The following is a 26,558-nucleotide window of genomic DNA, read 5'->3' as shown; positions in this document are numbered from 1 at the left end:
ATATATGATATATATATATATGTATATATATATATAGTATATATATCTATATATATATATATATATATATATATATATGATATCTATATATATATATATATATATATATTTATATAATATTATATATTATATTCTATTATTATATATTATATATATATTATTATATATATTAATATATATATATTATAATTATATTATATTATTATATATATTATATATTATATTTTTTTTTTTCTGTCTATTCACAGTCCTCCAATTTATTTGACTGGGTGGTATTTATAGTGTGGGGTTTCTGGGTTTGCATCCTGCCTCCTTAGGAGTCCATCATTTTTCTTACTATGTGCGCCGTTTCTAGGATCACACCTCTTCTGCATGAGTCCTGGAGCTACTTCAGCCTCTAGTTTTTCCAGATTCCTTTTCAGGGATCTTGGGATCGTGCCTAGTGTTCCTATGATTATGGGTACAATTTCCACTGGCATATCCCATACCCTTCTTATTTCTATTTTCAGGCCGTGATACTTATCTATTTTTACCCTTTCATTCTCTTCAACTCTAGTTTCCCATGGTATTGCGACATCAGTGAGTGATAATTTCTTCTTGCTTTTGTCAATCAACGTCACGTCTGGTCTATTTGCACATATATATCACCCTATCCGTTACTGATACCATAGTCCCAGAGGATCTTTGCCTGATCGTTTTCTATCACTCCTTCAGGTTGGTGTTCGTACCACTTATTACTGCAAGGTAGCTGGTGTTTCTTGCACAGGCTCCAGTGGAGGGCTTTTGCCACTGAATCATGGCTCTTTTTGTACTGGTTCTGTGCAAGTGCCAGACATTCGCTTCCTATGTGGTTTATGGTTTCATCATTTTTCGTATTGCACTTCCTACATATGGGAGAGATGTTTATTTCCATCTATCGTTCTTTGAACATATCTGGTTCTTTGGGCCTGATTTGTGCCGCTGTCATCATTCCTTCAGTTTTCCTTCTTTAGCTCTCCCCTCTGTAGCCATTGCCATGTGTCATCGCTGGCTAGTTCTTTAGTCTGTCTCATGTATTGTCTGTGCATTGGTTTGTTGTGCCATTCCTCTGTTGTTTGTCATTCTCCTGTCTCTGTATATTTCTGGGTCTTCATCTACTTTTATCAGTCCTTCTTCCCATGCACTCTTGAGCCACTCGTCTTTACTGTTTTTCATATATTGCCCCAGTGCTCTGTTCTCGATGTTGACGCAGTCCTCTATGCTTAGTAGTCCCCTCCCTCCTTCCTTTTGTGTTATGTATAGTCTGTCCGTATTTGCTCTTGGGTGTAGTGCTTTGTGTATTGTCATATGTTTCCTAGTTTTCTGGTCTATGCTGCGGAGTTCTGCCTTCGTCCATTCCACTGTTCCTGCGCTGTATCTGATTACTGGCACTGCCCATGTGATTATGGCTTTTATCATATTTCCAGCGTTGAGTTTTGGCTTGAGTATCCCTTTGAGTCTCTGCATATATTCTTTCCTGAGCTTGTCCTTCATCTCTTGGTGTTTTATATCCCATCCTTCCATTATTCCCAGGTATTTGTATCTACCATAAACATTCTCTCATCTCAGTAAGAGAGATGAGTTATCTTTACGTAAGTGAAATGGAAAGGTTATTCCTATCTCATGAAGATACTACCACATACGAATTTTGTAATTATTATTATTTTTCATACAATCAACTTACCTGTCAGATATATACATAGCTAAGACTCCGTCGTCCCCGACAGAAATTCAAATTTTGCGCCACTCGCTACAGGTAGGTCAGGTGATCTACCGGCCTGCCCTGGGCGGCAGGACTAGGAACCATTCCCGTTTTCTATCATATTTTTTCTGTCGCCGGTGGTATCAACATCGTTGCTGCCACCTCCTGACTGGAATTCGCTTTTCTAGACAATTGATCATCTTTTTGTGGACTTTTGGTGACGTACCTGGATCGTTGTTTTGGCATTCGCTACTGTGGACTGGATTTGGACTTGCTTTTGATTTTTCTTCAAGAATGTCTGATTCAAGTGGTTGTGTGAGAGTGTGTGTGAATGTAGGCTGCAAGGTGAGGATACCGAAGGCTTCGGTTGATCCTCACACTGTATGCCGCAAATGTAGAGGTTTTGACTGTTCTATTTCTAACACCTGTCATGAATGTGAGAGGTTGAATGTTGAGGAATGGAAGACTCTAACTTCTTACTTGAAGAAGTTAGAGAGGGATAGAGTCAGAAGGGCTGCATCTAAGGGTGCGGGTAGTACAAGGCCTATTGAGCCTTTTAATGATTCTAACTTCTCTTAACTATGCATTTGATTCTAATTCTGTATCAGGGCCCTCACTGGCTTTACATTCAGATTCGGCCTCGGAAATTGCTGAACTGAAAGCTACTCTTCACAGGATGAAATCCAAAATGGCTGCCATGAAAGGTAAGGATTGTGAAAGTGACTATTTTAGTGAAGTGAGTGCCCCCAGTGTTGTGGAGGGGGCATCTGACCGTCTCTGCGACGCTCCCAGGCCTAGACCTCTTCCAAGCTCCCAAGCCCAGAGGAGAAGGAAAGTCGAAAGCCGTACGGAGGTTGTGGAGAATTCCCCCCGGTCAGGCGTCCCTTCAGCAGGCTCTGTAATTAGACAGACTGCTCAGGACCGCTATAGGAAAAGCGTCCTCAGAGAGTGCTTCTCTTCGTCCGCTTCTCCCTCTCCTAAACGAGGGTGGAAGGATTCAGACCTTTCCAGGCCCCTGAAAAGGCACTGGAAAGAACCTATGTTGGATTCAAGCCCCGAACGCTTTTCGGAAGAAGCGCCTCCCTCGATCAAGAAGGCTAAGAGGGTTTTGACGTCCCCTGGCTTGGACAAAACTCCTTCGAGGTCTCCCTCTCCCGTTCAAGAAGACGCCGGAGAAGCTTCCAAGAGGATCATTTTGGCTGTGCAAGAACAGTTATCCGCCTTGGTAGGAGTCCTTTCGAAGGATCCTTCTCGTAGAAAAGACGTGAGGCTTCCTGTCAAGAAGTCTCGTCTTCCTTCTCCCCCCAGGAGTGAGGCTCCTGTGGGACGTGAGGCGTTTGAGATCTCTTCTGATAGAGACTCATTTGACGATTTTGAAGCACCAGACAAGCGCGAGGCGCCAGTCAAGCGCGAGGTTTCCTCCAGACGAGAAGCGTCTTATAGGATTCAAGCGCCAGATAAGCGCGAAACACTTTACAGGCGCGAGGATGTAACCAGACGTGATATGTCTGCCAAGCCAGTAGCGTCAGCCGAGCGCGAGGATGCAGCCAGGCGCGAGGATTCAGCCAGGCGCGAGGCGCCAGACAAGCGTCATCCATACAAGGATATAGCCCCAGAAAGGCGCGAGGCGCCAGCCAGGCGCAAGGCATCAGCCAGGCGCGAGATTTTAGAGAGGCGCGAGGCATCAGTCAGGCGCGAGGCGCCAGCCAAGCGCGAGGAGTCAGCCAGGCGCGAGGCGCCAGCCAGGCGCGAGGCGCCAGCCAAGCGCGAGGCGTCAGCCAAGCGCGAGGAGCTAACCAGGCGCGAGACGTCTGAATTATTGCAGAGGAGCTCTGTACATGCTCTTTAGACCCTCTCCTATTAGGAGTTTGTCCTCCCGCAGAGAGAGTATTGGGCAGGAAGACCCAGAACGAAGAATTGATTTCTCCTTCTGATCCTATATTGGAAGAGGACTCAGAAGACGAGACTCACGGCAGAGAAGGGCTGTCTAACTATAAAGTTTTGACAGCTCTCCTTCTTCAGGAATACGGAGATGCCTTGATCCCTGCCGCTCCTCCTTCTCCTCGCTCACTTTTTTCTTGCTCCAAGACGCCGAAGTCGTCGGCTTTTCTGAAGATGAGGCCGACGATTTCTTTGAAGAGAGCTCTTCAGTCGCTGGATAGCTGGATGCTAACCAAAAAGGAGCTAGTCAGAACGGTGTTCTGCATGCCTCCCGCTAGACTTACGGGCAAGAGAGGTATTTGGTACCAGACTGGGGAGAATATGGGGCTCACTCTCCCAGCTTCGGCTGAAGCTGACTTTTCCAGTCTGGTAGACGCATCCAGGAGACATAGCCTTCATACGGCTAAAATAACTTGGGGTCTTTCGGAGTTGGATCATCTCCTCAAGGGACTTTTTCACATTTTGGAAGTCTTCAACTTCCTAGATTGGTCCCTTGGGGTGATGTCCAAGAAGGCCCATGCCTCGGAAGGACTCGATCCTGACGTACTCCTTGCAATATTGTCGTGCATTGACAAGGCGGTACAGGACGGCTCAGGGGAAGTCTCTTCCTTATTTGGAGCCGGTCTCTTGAAGAAGAGATCTGTTTTTAGCGCTTTTTTGACAAAAGCAGTTTCTCATTCGCAAAGGGCAGCTTTGTTATTTGCTCCCAGGTCTGACTTTCTGTTCCCTTCGCAGTTGGTGAGGGACATTTCCCGTTCTCTGACGGAGAAAGCGACACAGGATCTTCTCCTTCAATCGTCCAGGAAGAAGAGACCAGTGATGGTGGGAGACAAGAAAGGTGTTTCTACGCCTCTTCAGCCCTTTCGAGGAGGTTCTCCCTCTAGAGCTCCTGCTAAAAGGAAAGCGACTGAGAAGAGAGGTAGAGCTTCTTTCCGTCCCTTTAAAAGGGGAAAGTGAAGTGACGCTCCTCCAAACACCAGTAGGTGCCAGGCTCCGGGGATTTGCGGAAGCCTGGACTCTCATAGAGACAGACGCTTGGTCAATGTCTGTTCTACAGAAAGGATACCTCATTCCTTTCCTGGACAATCCTCCCCTGACGTCAACTCCGCGGGAATTGTCCGCCAATTACAAGGACCCTGTGTTGAAAGATACTCTTCAACAAATGGTGGATCAAATGTGGGACAAGAGAGCAATAGAGCTAGTGCTGGATCAAAGCTCCCCAGGGTTTTACAATCGTCTTTTCTTGGTTGCGAAAGCCTCGGGGGGCTGGAGACCAGTTCTAGATGTCAGCGCTCTGAACAAGTTTGTTCAGAAACAGAAGTTCTCCATGGAGACTTCTGCATCAGTCCTTGCGGCTCTTTGCCAAGGGGATTGGATGGTGTCTCTGGATCTCCAGGATGCCTATTTTCACGTCCCGATCCATCCTTCATCGAAGAAGTACCTCCGTTTCATGACGGGGGGAAGGATCTTCCAATTCAGAGCCTTGTGTTTCGGCCTTTCTACGGCTCCTCAGGTCTTCACGAGCCTTATGAAAAATGTGGCGAGATGGCTTCACCTGAAAGGAATCAGTATATCTCTGTACCTAGACGACTGGCTCATCAGAGCAAAGTCAGAGAAACAGTGTTTGGAGGACCTTGCTGTGACACTAAACCTGATAAAGACCTCAGGATTGCTCGTGAACCTCGAGAAGTCCCAACTGATCCCCAGCCAGAACTTGGTCTATCTGGGGATTCGGATGGATTCTCGGGGTTTTCGAGTATTTCCTTCTCAAGAGAGACTAACGAGAGGCTTAGAGAAAGTCTCTCTCTTCTTAGGGAAGGAACGTACTTCGGCGAGGGAATGGTTGAGCCTATTAGGGACACTTTCCTCGCTCGAACAGTTCTTTCCTCTAGGAAGACTTCATCTCCGTCCGCTTCAGTTCTTCCTCAGAAGATCGTGGAACATGAAGACAGGACTTCTCTCGGACAGTTTTCCCATTCCAGTGTGGATGAAGCGCCACTTAGAATGGTGGTTACTCCCACTGAAGGAAAACAAGGGTACTTCCCTAGAAACGCAGAACCCAAACCTTGTATTGTTTTCCGACGCGTCGGAAAAAGGTTGGTTGGGGAGCAACCTTGGGAAAGAGAGAGGTGTCAGGCACTTGGAATGCTCTTCAAGTGTCCTGGCACATAAACTGCAAAGAGCTGTTTGCCGTACACCTGGCCCTAAAGAGCTTCGAACCTTTAGTGAGGAACAAGATAGTCCAAGTGAATGCGGACAATACAACCGCCCTTGCATACATTCGAAAGCAAGGAGGTACACACTCGTATGCCCTATACGAGCTCGCAAGAGACCTGCTGTTGTGGACATCTCAAAGGAACATCTCTCTTTTGACGAGGTTTGTTCAAGGAGTAAGGGACGTGAGAGCAGACAGGCTGAGCAGGAGGAACCAGGTCCTTCATACCGAATGGACCCTCCACTCAGAAGTTTGTCGGAATCTCTGGTCTCTTTGGGGGACTCCTCATGTCGACCTCTTTGCCACGTTCCTCTCAAAAAGACTGGAAGTCTTTTGCTCAGTAGTAGAAGACCCCAGAGCTCTAACAGTAGACGCCTTCCTGCTAGATTGGTCTCATGTAGACGTTTACGCATTTCCCCCATTCAAGATTCTGGGGCAAGTGCTCAGGAAGTTTGTGACATCAAAGGGGACGAAAATGACCCTGATAGCCCCCTTTTGGCCAGCTCAAGAGTGGTTCACGGAGGTGCTGGAGTGGATGGTAGACTTCCCCAGATCCCTCCCACAAAGGAAGGATCTTCTCAGACAACCACACTTCGAGAGGTTTCATCAAAACCTCCCCGCTCTCGCTCTGACTGCCTTTCGACTATCGAAAGACTTGTCAGAGCGAGAGGCTTTTCTCGCAAAGCAGCAAGCTCGATCGCTAGAGCCCGGAGAACTTCCACTATCCGAGTTTACCAATCGAAGTGGGAAGTTTTTAGAAGGTGGTGCAAGTCGAAGAAGTTGTCCTCCTCCAGTACCTCTGTAACAGAAATCGCTCGCTGATTTTCTGTTATTTTTGAGAGAGGAATCTCGTCTCTCCGTAGCCACGATAAAGGGCTATAGGAGTATGCTTTCGGCCGTCTTTAGGAATAGAGGCCTAGATCTGGGAAATGATAGAGATCTACATGATCTGATTAGATCTTTTGAGACCAGGAAGTCTAAGATTACTTCTCCCCCTAACTGGAATCTCGACGTGGTACTGAAGTTCTTGTCCTCAGCGAGATTTGAACCTCTGCATTTGGCCTCGTTTCGTGACCTAACGAGAAAATGTTTGTTTCTTTTGTCACTGGCGACGGCTAAAAAGAGTTGAGTGAGCTGCACGCCCTTAGTGATAAAGTGGGTTTCAATCTAGATTCAGCCATCTGTTCATTCAAAGAATTATTCTTGGCGAAGAATGAAAATCCTTCGAATGCCTGGCCGAGAAACTTCGAAGTAAAAGGCTTATCGGGTCTCGTCGGCAGGGAATCGGAGAGGTCTCTTTGCCCAGTAAGGGCTTTAAAGTTTTACATGCAGAAAAAGAAACAGTTGGGAGGTTCTAGACAAGGTCTCTGGTGCTCGGTGAAGGATCCATCAAGACCTATGTCTAAGAATGCTTTAGCCTTTTTTGTCAGGAACGTCATTACGGACGCTCATAAGGCTTGCACGGATGATTCTTTCAAACTCCTGAGAGTAAGAGCTCATGAAGTGAGAGCAGTGGCTACGTCTCTCTCTTTTCAGAGAAATATGTCGCTAAAGAATATCTTGGAAGCGACATATTGGAGATGTAATTCAGTGTTTGCTTCTCACTATTTGAAGGACGTTCGTGTGACCTATGGAAAATGTTTTTCTTTAGGTCCTTTCGTGTCTGCGGGCACAATCCTGGGTACAGGAGCTAACACCAATCCTTAAATAATACATAAGTCTAATAGATATGTTCTAGACTTTCTGCTGAACAGGTGCAGGTGCCGCACAGGCGGCCAGTCACTTTCGTTCAGTAAGGAACTCTTGTGATATCTTTTATTAGATGAGTATCATAAATTTTTTTTTGAAAATTATTGTGTGCGTGTGCAATTTGGTTTGAGTTATGGTTGTTGTGAAGAGTTTGGGGATAACTCGGAGCAATTTTTAATACTAACATGGTGGTTAGGATCAGGTGGTCGGGATTGGTTGTGTGCTCCTTAATAAGGTGTGTTGTCATATAAGTGGATCAGCACCCATTGACAAAGTCCTTTCAGGCTCTGCCGAGTAAGTGGATAAGACCCCTTCGGCAGACCCACAAGAATTCTTGGCCATAAATCACATATCTCGCTAAAGTTTCTTGAGGTGATGCAGACTACGGGGCAAACACCCACGAAGTCTACCACCTATCAGGTAGGAACCAAGGTTTTATTTATACCTACAACATATGTTGTTTACCTGTCTATTCCAGAAGTAGCTGTCTCTTACCCTCCACCGAAGGGTGCCAATCAGCTATGTATATATCTGACAGGTAAGTTGATTGTATGAAAATGATATTGTTATGATACAATAAAGTTTCATACATACTTACCTGGCAGATATATACATAGCTAAGACTCCGTCGTCCCCGACAGAAATTCAAATTTCGCGCCACTCACTACAGGTAGGTCAGGTGATCTACCGGCCTGCCCTGGGCGGCAGGACTAGGAACCATTCCCGTTTTCTATCATATTTTTTCTCATCCACCTGTCTCCTTGCGGGGAGGCTGGGTGGGCCCTAATCGTATATATCTGCCAGGTAAGTATGTATGAAACTTTATTGTATCATAACAATATCATATTATTATTATTTTGGAAAGAGACCCTCTTTCAAACAAGTCTTATTGAAAGATATTGCTGCATCAGCTGCATTCAACTTGTAAATAGTTTTCTCTATTTTTCTAATAATAGCTTTCTCTCTGCTATTACAACTTGCGAGTATTGCGCCGATATTACTCATCAGGAGGAGTCAATTTCAGGGATAATGGTTGCAAATTTATTTATTTGTTACAGTAAATGAACAAATAGGTTGAAATATAAGTTAATCTAATGGCCAACGTTTCCCTCGGTATCATCCGAGCATGATCACGGCAGTGGATTGGAGCAGACTATTGGTGCTGTCAAGATCTACTCAATATATAGCGGCGGGTCAGCAGGGGGTCAACCGCTAGCTGCGTTTTCATTGGCCGGTGGCGCAATGCGCTCCCGCCATAGGTTGAAGGAAGTTTTCTTCAAGACGCTTCTCGTCGTTGAAGGTCGCGAAGTTGCAGCCTAGCAGACCGTCGAGGCCGGGGCAAGGCTCCCCTGGGCGTTGCGTTGCAACGGCTCGCGATGTCATTGGCTGCTGGGCTGCTAGTCTCATCTGGTATTCTTTGATCGGGTTGTCGCTCGGTCTGGTATTACTTGTATTATTTATACACATAGGTCTCCTTAAGTTGGTGGGGAGAAAGAGCACTTCCTGCGTCGTATTCAATGAGGGCTTCTCTTGCTGTATGAGGAGTGCCTCGAGGAGTCGTAAGCGTCGCTGGTCAGGAGCCCTCCCTATTATCTTTATATTCTTGATAATACCGTTGCGGGAGATAGCTTCCTGGTGTGCTGTCATGATATGGTTTTTAATCGCTCCTTCTTGTATGTGGCAGGAAATCCTTTTGGACAGTTTCATAGAAGTCATACCAACGTAAGAGCCGGGACATCCACGGACGGGGCATAAGAATTGGTAGACTACATTCGACTGTTTCAAGAGAACAACCTGACCCCCCCAGCAAGAGACCTCTTGAAACAGTCGAATGTAGTCTACCAATTCTTATGCCCCGTCCGTGGATGTCCCAGCTCTTACGTTGGTATGACTTCTATGAAACTGTCCAAAAGGATTTCCTGCCACGTACAAGAAGGAGCGATTAAAAACCATATCATGACAGCACACCAGGAAGCTATCTCCCGCAACGGTATTATCAAGAATATAAAGATAATAGGGAGGGCTCCTGACCAGCGACGCTTACGACTCCTCGAGGCACTCCTCATACAGCAAGAGAAGCCCTCATTGAATACGGTGCAGGAAGTGCTCTTTCTCCCCACCAACTTAAGGAGACCTATGTGTATAAATAATACAAGTAATACCAGACCGAGCGACAACCCCGATCAAAGAATACCAGATGAGACTAGCAGCCCAGCAGCCAATGACATCGCGAGCCGTTGCGACGCAACGCCCAGGGAAGCCTTGCCCCGGCCTCGACGGTCTGCTAGGCTGCAACTTCGCGACCTTCAACGACGAGAAGCGTCTCGAAGAAAACTTCCTTCAACCGATGGCGGGAGCGCATTGCGCCACCGGCCAATGAAAACGCAGCTAGCGGTTGACCCCCTGCTGACCTGCCGCTATATATTGAGTAGATCTTGACAGCACCAACAGTCTGCTCCGATCCACTGCCGTGATCATGCTCAGATGATACAGAGGGAAACGTTGGCCATTAGATTAACTTATATTTTGACCTATTTGTTCATTTACTGTAACAAATAAATAAATTTGCAACCATTATCCCTGAAATTGACTCCTCCTGATGAGTAATATCGGCACAATACTCGCAAGTTGTAATAGCAGAGAGAAAGCTATTATTAGAAAAATAGAGAAAACTATTTACAAGTTGAATGCAGCTGATGCAGCAATATCTTTCTAAGCTTAAGAACTTATTATTATTATTATTTTCATTATTATTATTATTATTATTATTCTTATTATTATTATTATTATTATTATTATTATTAACTGAAAATATCAATAAACATATACAAATACTTTCATCTCTGTAAAAGTGAGAGAGTGTTTATCTCACTGTTCTCTCAGAAATGTATGTACATACACTTCTAACACCTCCAGCAAAACAGAGGGAGAGAGTTACCACTATGACAAACATAAATATCTTTGTGTGTGTGTGTGTGTGGAGAAAACTCCTACACGTAAACAATGCCACCATTGGGTGCGCAAGTGTGCTGTATGATACAGTCACTTCCTTTAAAAAATCTTGTGGATGGAATTTCCTCTACCTATCCTCTGCCAAAAAACCTTCAAACTCCTCTATCTCATCCTCCATGAAGATTTCTTCTGCTGAAGGAAGGCTTTGTGAACCATATGAGGTTTCGGGGACTGGCGGATCATGTGTGTCTTCACTCCCGTTAGCCATAACAAACTTGGCTACGAGCGCCTTCCGCCTGTCTCAGTTTCTTTGTCCGGCACGTTCTCTATGTAATCATTTTCATATAAATTAATTTGCAATAAAAATGAATGATAAAAATTCAAAATTAGATATGAAATTACAATTTATTAAAAAGAACCTATAAACATTCAAAATTCAACATGAAATGACAATTTCTTGAAAAGTTTAGATCGAACGATTCTCTCTCTCTCTCTCTCTCTCTCTCTCTCTCTCTCTTTTGTAGTTAATGGTAAATAATTTATAATTGATCTATTTTTACCTTTACCTTCTAGAACTGTAGATAGATTGTTCTAAAACATAGACACATAACTAAGAGTTGTATTATTCCAAATAAAAAGCACTGTTTGTTCATGAAATGGAATTTCAGAACAAAGAGAAAAAGACAGAATAAATAATTTCTTAAAAGTGGTTTGAGATGACTTCTAAAAGTAGATGGGTCGGTTGGAAGGGAGGAAGAGAAATACGTTGTACATATGTAATCTTCACACACACACCTATATTTTTACCAACCCTTCATTTCTTCTTTTTTTAAGGGTAATGTATTAAGATAACTTTTAAAGGAAATTACAGTAACTAGTTTTGTTTAACTGGTAATGGACAGGTAAATGTACCGATATGCAGCTCCTCAGGCTGGATAAACTTTGACGTTGACCAACTTACGAAAAAAAACAGATCAATGGAAAGAGGAAGATATGCAAATATACATGATGAAAAAATAGATTCTAAAAAATTTTCCCAACCTTCTAAGAGAAGTTGAAAATGACTATTTACAACACCTTGTGGGACCCCTTTTTCCCAGGACATTTGTAAATTTTACCAACTTATATATATGTTTTTTCTAATAAATAATTTTATTTTATTTTGTAAAATTATAATTACTGCTAACACATTATAAAAACAGATAAGAAATAAAATCAGTAACAAATTATTAGCATATTTGTTGAAAAATATTTATGTAAATTTACTGGGAACAAAGATTCAGTAACTTTTTTACTTTTACATGTTTTCTCTAATATTTCTTTGCACTTTTCTATGTAAAATTACCTTTACAACCAACATACTATTGTAATATTGTAAAAGAAATGAACAAAAACCAACAGGAACCCCTTGGTATATTTACGAGTAAATTTACAAAATTACGTCACGTGAGACAGACGTAATACATTCCCCCTTGAAGTAACAAGCAGAACTGAAGTCCTGAGATTAATGGTTTTAGCTAGTGTAAAAGTTGCCATTAGTGAATTTATTGGCTATAGAAGTATTGGCACCTCTTTCTCGCCCAGTTCTTTCCAGATCATTGGCGCTTAATATTGTTTATCTACAGGATCAATCCATCCACCACCCCAAACCTGTTATTACTACACTCAAGAAGGATCAATCAGTCCATTAAGGTTTAAACATTAGCTTAATACTTGGGGCTTATGAAGTAAGCATTTATTAGCATTTTTTTTAGAGACCACGCCAAACTTATGCGAAAATTCCTTTAGTTAGGAAAATACAAATTAATTAACATTTGTAATTCTTTTCATTCACACATTTGCTTCCTTATTTTGCTTCACTCTGATCTGATCTGCCCATGTTTAGTGCCTTTGCCTTCTGATCTGTTGCATGCTTGTCACCCCTGGGTTACTGCAAGTACTAGTTTGTTTCTGTAATGTCATCTTACTGGAGATTCCTGTAATTTCAGGATGTCATTTTTACTCGGTTTCAACTTTATTCCATTCAGTGGTATTGGTATATTATTGTATTTGTCCTCTCTGTAATCTTTATCAAGTTTGTTAATTTATTGCAAAGGTATCACAGCAGAGGGTTTTTATATTTTTAGTTATATGTCAGTATATTTTCACTTTGATTTAATAATGTAGGACTATCTAAGCATTATTTTATTTGAATAATCTTACATGTACTATGTAATCTGGATGTGCCTGATTAGGTAAGAGGATGTAAGCCTCTGTTTCAGTTTTATGTAAGAAAATTAAATGAGAGCAATATTGATGTATAATATTATACATCAGTATTTCTCTCCTGACAAGCATTCAATATAAACTTTGACACTCCTGTATTCATACTTAGTAATTGCAGTTATCTTGATATTGGTTTATATGGGTGAGTTTCAATTATAGGTGAATTTTCTATGTGAATTTTCCATGTACAAAGTGATGCACTTTTATATGGTCTGTCATTCATGTGATTTGATTTGTGAAATATGACTAAATTTTCTTTTAGTGTAGAATTTGGTGGAATGGGCATCCCAAGTACATTGTTGAGCATAGACAAAAAAAATTAAATAATTATAAGAGTTAATAGGAACAGAACCAGGTGATTATTCCAAAATTTTGAAAGGAAAGAACAATTCAGTCTGAAGGGTATTCATTTCCTTAGTAAAGGTTAAAGCAGATGGCTTGACAAGAGTTTTAGAAACTTTTTTGATAGAAAGATGGATTCTTTTTGAAGCTCACACCCCCATGTTTTGGAGGGGAAGAGAACTTAAAAGATGATAGTGGTCAGAATAATTCCATTTCTTTTGAAAGGTACAAGTAGTGATGGTGGAAGTTCTGGTCGGCGTCAACAGAGCAGTAGGCGAAGCAGTTCCCGAAGAGCTCCTGCTGATCTAACCGACTCTGGAGTGTCTGTGGTATCAGATTCGGGTCCCTCCCTCACCCCTTCAGCATCATCTACAGAAAGGTACGTTCATATGATTGACCCCCTTTCTACCCAGCCTTTTTTTGAGCATGCAAAATACTATAGACTAGTTGATGTACTTTTGAGTGTTTTAGGAATCATAAAGCAGCAGTCATAAATCTTCAGTTGTATATAGGCAAATTAGATATGGAATTGCAGTTTATCTACTGGTCCTTTGTTTGATTTAATTGCTATCTGTACATGATTTTTCTTAATTGAAGTTTGCATTTCAAAAAAAATTTACAGCTTTATGGTGATCTAATTTTTACAAATACTATGCCAAACACATTGATGCCTTCTCAAGAAGCTTAACATCTTTTTTTTAGTGCTTAGAATATTTTCTAAATACAAGATGCATTTGGTTTTAAAAGAATAATTAGCATATTTGTTGTTTTTAATATTCTGTAAAAGAAAAAGTAACAAACTTATTTGTGAAATAGTTTTTTGTGGTTTTTTTGTATTTTTTTCTTTTGCATTTCTGTGGCATTGTTTTTGTGCATGAGCCTGCCTTAGACTTATCTTGAACAATATTCTCCATTTACTTTGAGTAATTTTTATTACTGGCAGTCACCGTTTATCGGCGATCCGGTTTTATGGGGCTTGTCTAGCAGCACTGATTTTCAGAGCCGAAATGTGCCGATTTCCAGTTATCAACGCCAATAATCAGGTATTGGCATCAGTACATACCTAACAGATGCAGAATTAACCGGTTATTGGCACTAAAATCTTGGGGCCGAAAATGGCAGATTTTAGGTTATTGGCAATTTTCTCTTATCAAGCTGTCAGAACGGAACCCACGCCGATAACAGGGGACTGCCTGTAGTTTGTTTTGTTTGTTGTATTTCTTATTTTCGTCCTCATTGGCTGCTACTTTTAGATTAACAGTTAGCCCACTTTAACATTTAAGTATGTTAACCCTTAAACGCCGAGCTGGTATTTCCGAAAGTGTCTCCCGTATGCTGGCGGCGTTCGCGAGTGAACGCCAAAGCGGAAAAAAGTTTTTTTCAAAATATCATGGCACGCTTAATTTTCAAGATTAAGAGTTCATTTTTGGCTCCTTTTTTTGTCATTGCCTGAAGTTTAGTATGCAACCATCATATATAAATATTGGAATATATGACAGTGCAAAAATAAATTTCATATATAATTGTATACAAATCGCGCTGTGAGCAAAACGGTTAAAGCTAATGAGTTAATTATTTTTTCGTTGTATTGGACACTAAATTGTGATGATTTTGGTATATAAAAAATTGTAAAACAATCAAAGCAATACAGAGAAAATATTATCACAATATGATTTATGAATTCATAACGCGTGGACGTAAAAAAAAGCCGTTTTAAAAAATTCACCATAAATCGAAATATTGTGCTAGAGATTTCCCGTTTGTTGCAAAATGAAGGTAATTGATTGAATATTACTAGACTGTAAGTGTTGTAGCTTACAATTGCAGTTTTCGACCATTTCGGTCGAGTTAAAGTTGACCGAAGGTAGAATTTTTTCTTTTTATCGTTATTTATATGAAAATATTTAAAAACTGATAAAAGCTACAACCATGGGTTGTTTTTTGTTGTATTTTAAATGAAATTGTGCACATTTTCATATATAAGACTTTATGTAACGGCTAATTTAAAATGGTGCAAACATTATGACAATCGGACGAAAAAATTTATGATCTTTTCGGAAGAGTTACTGTGCGGACGTAAAAAAAAGCAGTTTTAAAAAACTCACCATAAATCAAAATATTGAGCTAGAGACTTCCAATTTGTTGCAAAATAAAGGTAAATGATTGAATATTACTAGAATGTAATAGTTTTAGCTTACAATTGCTTTTTTTGACCATCTCGGTCGAGTCAAATTTGACAGAAGGTTGAAATTTTGGCACTTATCGTTATTTATATGAAAATATTTCAAAACTGATAAAAGCTACAACCATGGATTGTTTGTTGTTGTATTTTAAATGAAATTGTGCACATTTTCATATATAAAACTTTATGTAACGGCTAAAACTGTGCAAACATTATGACAATTGGACAAAAAAGTTATGATTTTTTCTGCAGTTACTGCGCGGACGTAGGAAAAAGTTTTTTTCTAAAATTCACCATAAATCGAAATATTGTGTTAGAGATTTCCAATTTGTTGCAAAATGAAGATAAATAATTGAGTATTACTAGGATGTAAGAGCTTTAGCTTACAGTTGCGTTTTTCGACCATTTCGGTCGAGTCGAAGTTGACCGAAGGTTGAAATTTTGGCACTTATCATTATTTATATGGAAATATTTCAAAACTGATAAAAGCTACAACCATGGGTTGTTTTTAGTTGTATTCTACATGAAATTGCGCAGACTTCCATATATAAAACTTTATGTAACGGCTAATATGAGAACTGCAAACATTATGACAATTGGATGAAAAAATTTCTGATTTTTTCAGAAGAGTTACTGCGCTGACGTAAGGAAAATGTTTTATTCGTAAATTCTCCATAAATTGAAATATTGTGCTAGAGACTTCCAATTTGTTGTAAAATGAAGGCAAATGATTGAATATTACTAGAATATAAGAGTTTTAGCTTACAATTGTGTTTTTCGACCATTTCGGTAGTCAAAGTTGACCGAAGGTTGAAATTTTGGCACTTATCGTTATTTATATGAAAATATTCCAAAACTGATAAAAGCTACAACCATGAGTTGTTTATTGTTGTGTTGTACATGAAATTTTGCACATTTTCATATGTAAAACTCTGTAATGGCTGATATAAAATGGTGCAAAAATTATGTCAAAGTGACGAAATAATTTCTGAGATTTGTCGCTGATGCTTTTTAGAGCGAGAAGAAAGAAATTCGTACTTGCGCGCCTGGGTAACGATTTTAAACAAAACAACAGCTTGATCCGTGAACTCCCAGCATCCCTGAAGGTGCGTGATTCACAAGTTTTTGCCTAGTAGGCCTATAACTATTTTTCCGTGAATTTGAAAAAAAAAAAAAATTTGTCAACGTTTTGTACGTCGGTTCGGCACCCAACAGACAATTACCATCGACGTTTAATACGTCCAATCGGCGTTAAAGGGTTAATATCATCTATAATAATTACATCCTTGGAAAGGTGAAAGCAGTGTATTAAAGTTGTCCAGTCAAATGGGCTGTGGGAAGTAGCCACGAGATTGTTTTTTGAAAAGGGAGATTTTTAGCTAGTTAGGAGATATTCTGCTAATTTTTTGCACTGGGATCTGTGTGCACCTGTCGAAGTAGACCGCTTAATGTTTACCATAATACGTAGTTCTATTTTGAAAGTTGGTAGTACAGTTGATAATGCTGCTACTTTTTAAACTGTTGTTGAACATTATTTTGTGTTTTTTGTGTTGTTTTGAATTAAAAAAATTCTTCCTCTTTTAGCTTCATTATCCTTTTTTCTCAGTTTTCTCAAGTTCATATTTTTTGCTTACAATATATCACATGGCTCTGAAATTTATTTGGAATATTTAGATACTTTTATTTTTTTTTCTCCTTGCCACTTTCCTTAGTATCTCTTATCATAGTCCATTTTTTGCTGTTAGTATCAAATGTAACAAAATTTTGAGAGAAAGTTCAGGCTGATACTTTGCTGAATTTAATTTTATGGGTTAAGGTGGCTATGAAATGCTTGAGCCACTTGGCAATTAAGTGAAAAACGACTTTCAGTATGAAGTGTTTGAGTATTTCAAGCCTCTTTTATGAGATTTCCCAATCACTTAAATGTTTTATGCCTATCAAATTACTACAGTCATCAAACTGGCTCCTTTCCTAATTTATTTTGGCTGATAGTTTTACACATTTTATGCCTTAAGTGGTGCCAACCCTCTTGGGGAGGATGAATAGCATAAGCAATCCTGAAAACAACTATGTAGAACTATGAACAATAAATTTGGGAGACTATTCCCTGAGGATGATTGGAGGAATGTGTGTAGGAGAAATTTGCATCTGAGAATGGATTCTCCATGAGTTTATTATAATTTGCATTGTTATTCTTGTCATTGATTATACTTTTATCTTTCCCAAGCCAAGGATAGGGAGGGTTAGAGTCAGGGAGGCATCCATTCATAAATGTCCAAGTTTCATGGGCGAATCAAGTTTTCTGTACAGCAGCTACAGTGTATAATCAAGGTCACCAAAAATAGATCTATCTTTTTGTGATCTTGGTATAATGCTGTATGAGGCGCAACCCATGAAACTTAGCTACTGCCTGGTGGTGGCTTATCCTATATCATTGCCAGAAGCACAATTATGGCCGACTTTTAACCTTAAATAAAAAGTACTGAGGTTAGAGGGCTGCAGTTTGGTATGTTTGATGGTTTGAGGGTGAATGATCAACGTACCAATTTGCAGCCCTCTAGCGTCATTAGTTTTCAAGATCTGAGGGTGGACAAATAGACAAAGCCAGCACAATAGTTTTCTTTTAACAGAAAACTAAAACTACTTATAATTATGATTTGATAGGTATATAACATTTCAAGTGATTGGGATAAGTGTTTACTTGTAAAGGAGACCTGAAACTAAAAATTTCACATATAGTAGTTGGTTAATCGAGTGGTTCATGTGTTTTGACCTGTAATAGTTTCACAAAATTTTAAAATGTTTATATTGTAACGTACCAAGTAATTACATTGCTTATAGTTTCACTCATGCCGGCAGCTTAAGATTTGACTAACTAAGTAGTGCTAGTTATGTTGTCGGTGTAGGTATCGCCCTGCCCACTTACGGGGTAAGAGAGGAACACCTTTAGCAAGTAGTCAAGTTGTTTCCTGGCGGCTCTCGACTACAGACCTAGTTGGGAGCACTCTGCTTGGATTTGATTTTTGTTGTATTTTGCTTACGGATTGTTTGGTGAAGTACCGGTAGCCAAAGGCTTTGTTCTGTTTTTTGTATTTAGTCTTCTGTTAGAAACAATATTTGAAAATTATATAATTTACCTGATTTAAACTTTTTCATTGTCTGACACTAGCTCTGCTAGCATAAGGTATTGCACCCAAGGCTGTAATACACATTTGACTAAGGAGAGATAGGTGCAACTCCACATTTTGTGTATTGTTTGCAGGGAACAAGAGTGTTCTAGCAACAAGACTTGTAACAAACGTGAATGTGGAATGCAAAAAAGTAAAAATTGTTAGGTTCCCACTTACCTGATTATATTCAGATAGGAGATGCAAGATGGCCACTAGAGCGGAGTCTAAGACTGTAGGTTCTAAGACATTAGATAGTTCTAATAAATCTGTAAATAATATAGACTTAAGTATCTCTATGCCTGCTCCTGCTTTGTCACCTATTCCCAGGCCTTTGATTAATCAACCAGCTCCTTTACCCAGCTCACATGCTTCCTATCCTGACCCTGTTGCCAGCCTTGAATCAAAAATTGCATGTAGAAGGCTCAGTGTCCACCTTAGGGATAGGGAATAGAATATAAGTGTTGTTAGTGCAGTGGCAGTAGCAGCTGTTCGTCCCACCGATGCTCCTAGGCAATGGTCACTGGCGTACTCCCCAGCATCTAGGAGCATTCATACCAGAGACTGTAGGGAGATTGGGGGGGACTGCCTACAGACAGTCTTCTCCTTAGTCAGATCTGTTGCAGTGTCCCATGTTGTGATGATGGATGGCTGTTGGAGAGGCATCCAGAGGTTATTGAAGTGTCAGTGGAGGAGGCAACTGTTTGTCCTGCCAACGCTCCTAGGCAAAGATCGCAGGCGTACGCTTCTACCACTGAAGTAGTCATACCAGATGCCGTAGGGAAGTGTGTGGGGACTGCCACGGACAGTTGGACCTGTTGTAGTGTCATCCTGAGTTACAATGAAAGAGCCATTGTAAAGGCATCCAAAAGGAAAATGCATGGGTTATCCTTGAGTTTGGAGGGGTACAGTCTTGTGAATAGCCGCCAGTGGCTCTTTAGTGATTAAATTGCGGCCATTGAAAAGGCCTGCATTAGACTCTCTGCGCTTTCGCGCAGTGCTGTGTAAGACTGAGAGAGCCAGATCAGCCATATTTTAGTTTTTGAACTCCTTTTAGCGTTTCTCCCTGAATCAGCCTGTGATTGCGCCCAACTGCTCCACTGTGTCAAAACGTTCTTTCATCTTATAAAGAGTGCCCAATGGTGTCCGTTCTCCCAGTGGTGCCGGAGCGCCCAAGAGCAGCTGAGCTGCCTCTGACCCCTGGGTGCCCATTAGCGCTCGAGCGCCCAGGGGCGTCTGACTCAAGTTTTTTGTTTCATTCACCAGTTTGTGAAAGAAATCTATGAACAAGATTTTGCCAATACACCTGCCTTAAGAGACTAGACGAGGGGTGCCAGATGTGCCTGCTTCTACCCAGAACCCATCTCTAGGCACGGGTACAAGAGAAGATGCTATTCAACAACAATTTTGAGATATTCTCAGCCTTCTCAAGAAAGGCCCTCCTCCTCCTCAGGATGCTAAGAATCCACAGCTGTCTCCTGTTTTGTTGGAAATGGATGATGAAGAGGAAGTCGAGAATCAGAGCTCATATAGCTGCCTATCTTGAAAGTTGAGACACCAAATGTATGCCTTGAATAATATCCTATTCAAATATACCTTAAATCACTATCCCATTACTGTATTAGTCTTTGAAATTATATTATTAATATCATTTCAAAGTCATCTTAAACATTTTACCATTAAAAATATATACGGAAAGCCAATAACTAAGAGTGAGAGAGCAACATTTTATATATCTGACCATCAATAGTGAAATTATGAATGATTTCAGACAGAGAAAAATAATGAAAAGAGAGAGAGAGAGAGTGAAGTATATCTTAGTTTTACCAGACCACTGAGCTGATTTAACAGCTCTCCTAGGGCTGGCCCGAAGGATTAGATATTTTTACGTGGATAGGAACCAATTGGTTACCTAGCAATGGGACCTACAGTTTATTGTGGAATCCAAACCACATTATATCGAGAAATTAATTTCTATCACCAGAAATAAATTCCTCTGATTCCCCGTTGGCAGAGAGAGAGAGAGAGAGAGAGAGAGAGAGAGAGAGAGAGAGAGAGAGAGAGATATTACATGAACGTTAGTAGGCAACTCACTCCTTCTCTTGTCACATTATTGACATATTTGACAGCTCTGGACCTCGGCTTAGTACCTGGATCTAAAATGAAAGGTGCAGGGTTGACTGGATTTTCCTTCAGTCTTACATAATTTTGTAAGTAAAATCTTGCTAATTCACTATAGTATTTTCTTTAGCAAATTGATATTGTTGCTGTTGACAATATTAATATTTGAAAATAAGTAATTTATTATACTGAAAACATACATTACTTGAGAAAAAGCGAATAATGGGTAGATAGGGTCCAAAAGAAAAATCCTTGAATAGGTGAGTTTTAGAATCTTTAGAATGCAAATACAGGAGTTTGACTATATGCTTTTCTCAGATTGTGTGTTTTTTTTTTTTAACGCCTGCAGTTTCCGTTGCTCCAGCTTCGACGTTCTTTTTGCTGGACCAGCCTACACAAGATAGGCTTCCAAGATAAAAAGACCAGGAAGGGAATAGCTATTTCTTTTATTAATCTTATTAATATTTACAAAATAATTATTAGGTAAATTTATTTATACTGCAAAACAAATAAACATTTGTAGAGAGAGAGAAAACATTTTATTGATAGTAGTATTTAACCCTTAAATGCTGAGCAGGTATTTCCGAAAGTGTCTCCCGTATGCTGGCGGCATTCGCGAGTGAGCACCAAAGCGGAAAAAAAAAGTTTTTTTTTTTAAATCACAGCACGCTTAATTTTCGATTTAGAGTTAATTTTTGGCTCCTTTTTTTTGTCATTGCCTGAAGTTTAGTATGCAACCATCAGAAATGAAAATTTTTTTATTATCATATATAAATATTGGAATATATGACTGCAAAAATAAATTTCATATATAATTGTATACAAATCGTGCTGTGAGCAAAACGGTTAAAGCCAATAAGTTAATTATTTTTTCGTTGTATTGTACACTAAATTGCAATAATTTTGGTATATAACAAATTGTAAAACAATCAAAGCAACACAGAGAAAATATTATCACAATATGATGCATGAATTCGTAACGCGCGGACGTAAAAAAAAAGTTGTTTTGAAAAATTCACCATAAATCGAAATATTGTGCTAGAGACTTCCCTTTTGTTGCAAAATGAAAGTAATTGATTGAATATTACAAGACTGTAAGTGTTGTAGCTTACAATTGCAGTATTCGAAACTTTCGGTCGAGTTAAAGTTGATTGAAAGTCAAATTTTTTCCATTTATCGTTATTTATATGAAAATATTTTAAAACTGATAAAAGGTACAACCATGGGTTGGTTTTTGTTGTATTGTACTTGAAATTGCACAAATTTTCATATATAAAACTTTATGTAACGGTTAATATAAAACAGTGCAAACATTACGACAATCGTACAAAAAAATTTCTGATTTTTTCGGAAGTTACTGTGCGGACGTAATGAAAAACTTTTTTTTTTTCATAAATTCACTATAAATCGAAATATTGTGCTAGAGACTTCCAATTTGTTGCAAATTGAAGGTAATTAATTGAATATTACTAGACTGTAAGTGTTGTAGCTTACAATTGCAGTTTTCAACCATTTCGGTTGAGTTAAAGTTGACCGAAGGTCAAATTTTTTCTATATCGTTATTTGTATGAAAATATTTCAAAACTGATAAAAGCTACAACCATGGGTTGATTTTTGTTGTATTCTACATGAAACTGCGCACATTTTCATATATGAAACTTTACATAACAGCTAATATAAAACGGTGCAAACATTACGGAAAAAATTCTTACTTTTTCGGAAGAGTTACCACGCGGACGTAAGGAAAGTTTTTTCATAAATTCACCATAAATCGAAATATTGTGCTAGACATCCAATTTGTTGCAAAATAAAGGTTAATAATTGAATATTACTATAATGTAATAGTTTTAGCTTACAATTGCGTTTCTCGACCAATTCGGTCGAGTCAAAGTTGACTGAAGGTTGATATTTTGGCACTTATCGTTATTTATATGAAAATATTTCAAAACTGATAAAAGCTACAAACATGGTTTGTTTGTTGTTGTATTCTACATAAAATTACGCACATTTCCATATATAAAACTTTATGTAATGGCTAATATAAAACGGTGCAAACATTACGACAATCGGACGAAAAAATTTATGATTTTTTTGGAAGAGTTACCGCGTGGATGTAAGGAAAAACTTTTTTCATAAATTCTCCATAAATCGAAATATTGTGCTAGAGACTTCCAATCTGTTGTTAATTGAAGGTAAATGATTGAATATTACTAGAAAATAAGCGTTTTAGCGTACAATTGCGTTTTTTGACCATGTCGGTAGAGTCAAATTTGACCGAAGGTTGAAATTTTTTCTTTTTATCATTATTTATATGAAAATATTTCAAAACTGAAAAAAGCTACAACCATGGGTTGTTTTTTAGTTGTATTCTACATGAAATTGCACACTTTTTCATATATAAAACTTTATGTAATGGCTAATATAAAATGGTGCAAAAATTATATCAGTGACAAAATAATTTTGAGATGTGCTGCTGATGCTTTTTAGTGCGAGAAGAAGGAAATTCGCGCTTGCGCGCCTGGGTAACGACTGTAAACAAAACAACAGCTTGATCCGTGAACTCCCAGCATCCCTGAAGGTGTGTGATTCAAAAGTTTTCGCCAAGTAGGCCTATAACTATTTTTCCGCGGATTTAAAAAAAAACTTTTTTGCGTCGATGTTTCATACATTAATTCGGCACCCAGCAGACAATTTTCATTGACGTTTAATACATCCAATAGGCGTTTAAGGGTTATTCTCATTAAATTAAATATTATTTTAAAATAAAATTGGTACTGTAAATTATTATTTTATCATAAGTGTAGTAGTACCCTTAAAGATATATACATTCACTTCTAACACTTCCAGCCAAAACAGTGGGAGAGAGTTACAACTGGCGTACGTAGCTTGTGTGGAAGAAATGAGAGAGAGAGTGAGAGAGAGAGAGAGAGAGAGAGAGAGAGAGAGAGAGAGAGAGAGAGAGAGAGAATTATCCTTATTTTAAAAAGTGAAATGGAAAGATTATTGTATTTCTTTAAAATACTATCACATGAATTTTGTAATTCAAGTTATATTATTATTATTATTACTATTTGAAAATAATAATAAAACATATTATGCTTCGTGTACCATAAAAATTCTCTCATCCCAGTAAAGAGAGAGAGGGATTATATGACGTTAGTTGGCAACTCACTCCTCCTCTTGTCACATTACTTGACATATTTGACAGCTCTGGACCTCAGCTTAGTACCTGGCTCTAAAAAGAAAGATGTAGGGTAGACTGGATTTTCCTTCATTCTTACATAATTTTGTAAGTAAAATCTGGCTAATTCGCTATAGTCTTTTCTTTAACGAATTGATATTGTTGCTGTTGACAGTATTGATATTTGAAAAGTAATAATCTATTATACTGAAAACATACATCGAGAGAGAGAGAGAGAGAGAGAGAGAGAGAGAGAGAGAGAGAGAGAGAGAGAGAGAGAGAGAGAGAGAGAGAATGATAATGGGTAGATATGGTCCAAAAGGAAAATCCTCGAAGGTGAGTCCTCGAATCTTTAGAATGCAAATATGGGGGTTTGACTATATGGTTTTCTTAGATTTTTTTTTTTTTTTTTTTTTTTTTTTTTTTTTATGCCTGCGGCTCCCACTGCTCCAGCTTTGATGTTTTTTTGTTGGACCAGCCTACGCAAGATAGGCTTCCCAAGATGTCTCTGTCTTCTTCAGCCAAGAGAATGCTTAATGTGCTAGACAATTGGCTTGCTGAGAAAGGGAGCAGGGGAAAGCCTCATTTAGTTGCCCCCTTCTCACCTTGTTCAAAAGAGGTATTCAATATACAAAACCGGGGAAGCTCCCTCTCTGGGAGTGGCTTGCTCCTCCCTGGGAGACTTCTCAGTCTCATAGATTCCTCGAGGAGATTATCTTTTAATGTAGCCAAAGTTATGTTCTCCCCTGTAGAGATAGACCATCTACTCAAGAACCTCTTTAGGATTTTTGAGGTACTGTTGAGTTTTGTGGACTGGACAGTAGGCGCCCTAGCAAAGAAGATTAGTTCTTCCCAGCTGCCTGTAGAAGTAGCCTCAGATTTGCCAAATGTCCTATTGTGTACCGACAAGGGCCTAAGGGATGGGGCACAAGAATTAGCATCTCTGTATGTGTTAGGATTGCTAAAGAAGAGGGAGCTGTGGTTCTCTTTTATGACGAAAAGTGTGACGTTCTCACAGAGATCTGCATTGATATATTTGCCCTTAGATCATCATCATCATTTCCTAGTTTGACAGTGAGATACCATCAGACCTACAGAAGAGGAGCACCCAGGACCGTCTCACTCAGTTTTCAAGGTGCCCAAGAGACCCGACACCTAACAGTAACAAAATGTGTTCTCAGTGTAGACTGCCCTTTCATGGCAACAGACTGAGGTATCAGAGGCCCAGGTCCAATCTTTGTCTCTCAACTAAACGAGCCAAGAAGTCTACAACAAAGTCTTCTGTCAAGAAGTGAAGAATTGGTCCTCCCTGCACCTGAAGGAGTGAGGCTTCATCTATTTTGGAGAGAATGGGAGAGCAGAGAAGCGTAAGATTGGTTAATTTCAGTCCAGATAGGAAAACAAAGGGGTTTTTACAATTGTCCCTGTGTAGTCCCCAAAACATCACAGGGATGGAGGCCCATGTTGGACATGAACACCCTGAAATTATTTGTGGAAAAGATAATGTTCAGGATAGAGATGACCCAATTCATCATGGCATTAATTCAAGAGGGCAACTGGATGGCATCCATAGATGTGAGAGACGTATACTTCCACATACCAGTACATCAGAGGTCTAGGAAGTATCTTCACCTCATATTTCAGGACTGAGTTTACCAGTTCAGACCCTTACACTTCAGGCTCTCAACCATTCCACAAGTGTTTATGAGAGTTTTTGCCTCTCTCTCCAAATGGTTACTCCTGAAAGGGAATACTATATCCCTTTCTCTCGACAATTGGCTTCTTCACTCACTGACAGAGCAGAAGTGCAGGGAGGACATCAAGAGAACGATTCATTTAGCCCAAGAATTGGGCATACTTATCAATTTTCAGAAGTCACTTGATTCCTTCTCAGAAGATTTCATAGTTGAGGATGGTGATAAATTCGAAGTTTTCAGGTTTCACCATCCCCCAATTGCATTCAGTCTTGCCTGGAGAAAATGAAGGATTCTCTAGTAAGTCAAACATTCAGTGAACCAAGGGATGAGCTTGGTGGGAATATTGGCTTCCATAGAACAGTTTGTCCACTTAAGAAGATTACACATGATGTCCCTTCAATTTTATCTGAGCCAGCTGGGACTGGAAGAAACACTGATTTAATCAAGTGATTAAATAATTGATTTTTTTTTCATTAAAAAACCATGAATTTTTACATTTTATTTTTTTATTTGAAAGCAAACAAATGGAAAAATATGGTTTGGAGGTTAACAAAAGCTTAAGCATAACTGTGCTGCACCTATTTATTTTGATATAGAGAAGATTGGAAGCACATACTTTTAGACAAGATCTGGAAAAAAAATCAATAATAACAGAAAAAATAAGTATAAAATCTATCAGCTGCTTAACCAACACAGGGGTGTATTACTTAGCAAACAGGTCTTGAACAAGTATGTATCTTGAATCTGGGATGTGGTTTTCAAATACAGCCTGGACTATAAGTAAATAGTCATGCCATGAAATTAGCAATACATATTCAGCAGCCTGTATGGGTTTTGTCATAAAATACATTTTGAGGAAAAAAAAGGATTGAAAAAACATCTAACAAATAAAAAAAATCAAATAGATAAAAAATCAAATAAATCACTGATTTTTTTTTTGTTAAAAATTTTTTTATTTTTTAATTAAAAAAAATCACCAACCCTGCCTGTGGTTGAACTTAGAAAGCAGACTTTCCCAGGGCAAGT

The 26,558-nt window shown here is 39.3% G+C and overlaps 1 protein-coding gene across 7 annotated transcripts in view; it reads left to right on the top strand.

Annotated features, from left to right (window-relative positions):
• LOC135198469 (axin-1-like) overlaps positions 1-26,558 on the top strand; it is a 225,726-nt gene that overhangs the window by 144,101 nt on the left and 55,067 nt on the right. For all 7 annotated transcript variants that reach the window (XR_010310807.1, XM_064226092.1, XM_064226084.1 and 4 more), the window contains one exon: positions 13,410-13,563. Coding sequence is in view for 6 of the 7 variants with exons in the window: in XM_064226092.1 (XP_064082162.1) it covers positions 13,410-13,563 (154 nt within the window). In the remaining variant the exon portion in view is untranslated. The remainder of the gene's footprint in view (positions 1-13,409; positions 13,564-26,558) is intronic.

Source organism: Macrobrachium nipponense, chromosome 23 (genome assembly GCF_015104395.2).
Source record: "Macrobrachium nipponense isolate FS-2020 chromosome 23, ASM1510439v2, whole genome shotgun sequence".
NCBI lineage: Eukaryota > Metazoa > Arthropoda > Malacostraca > Decapoda > Palaemonidae > Macrobrachium > Macrobrachium nipponense.
This window is presented reverse-complemented; position numbering and strand designations above follow the sequence as displayed.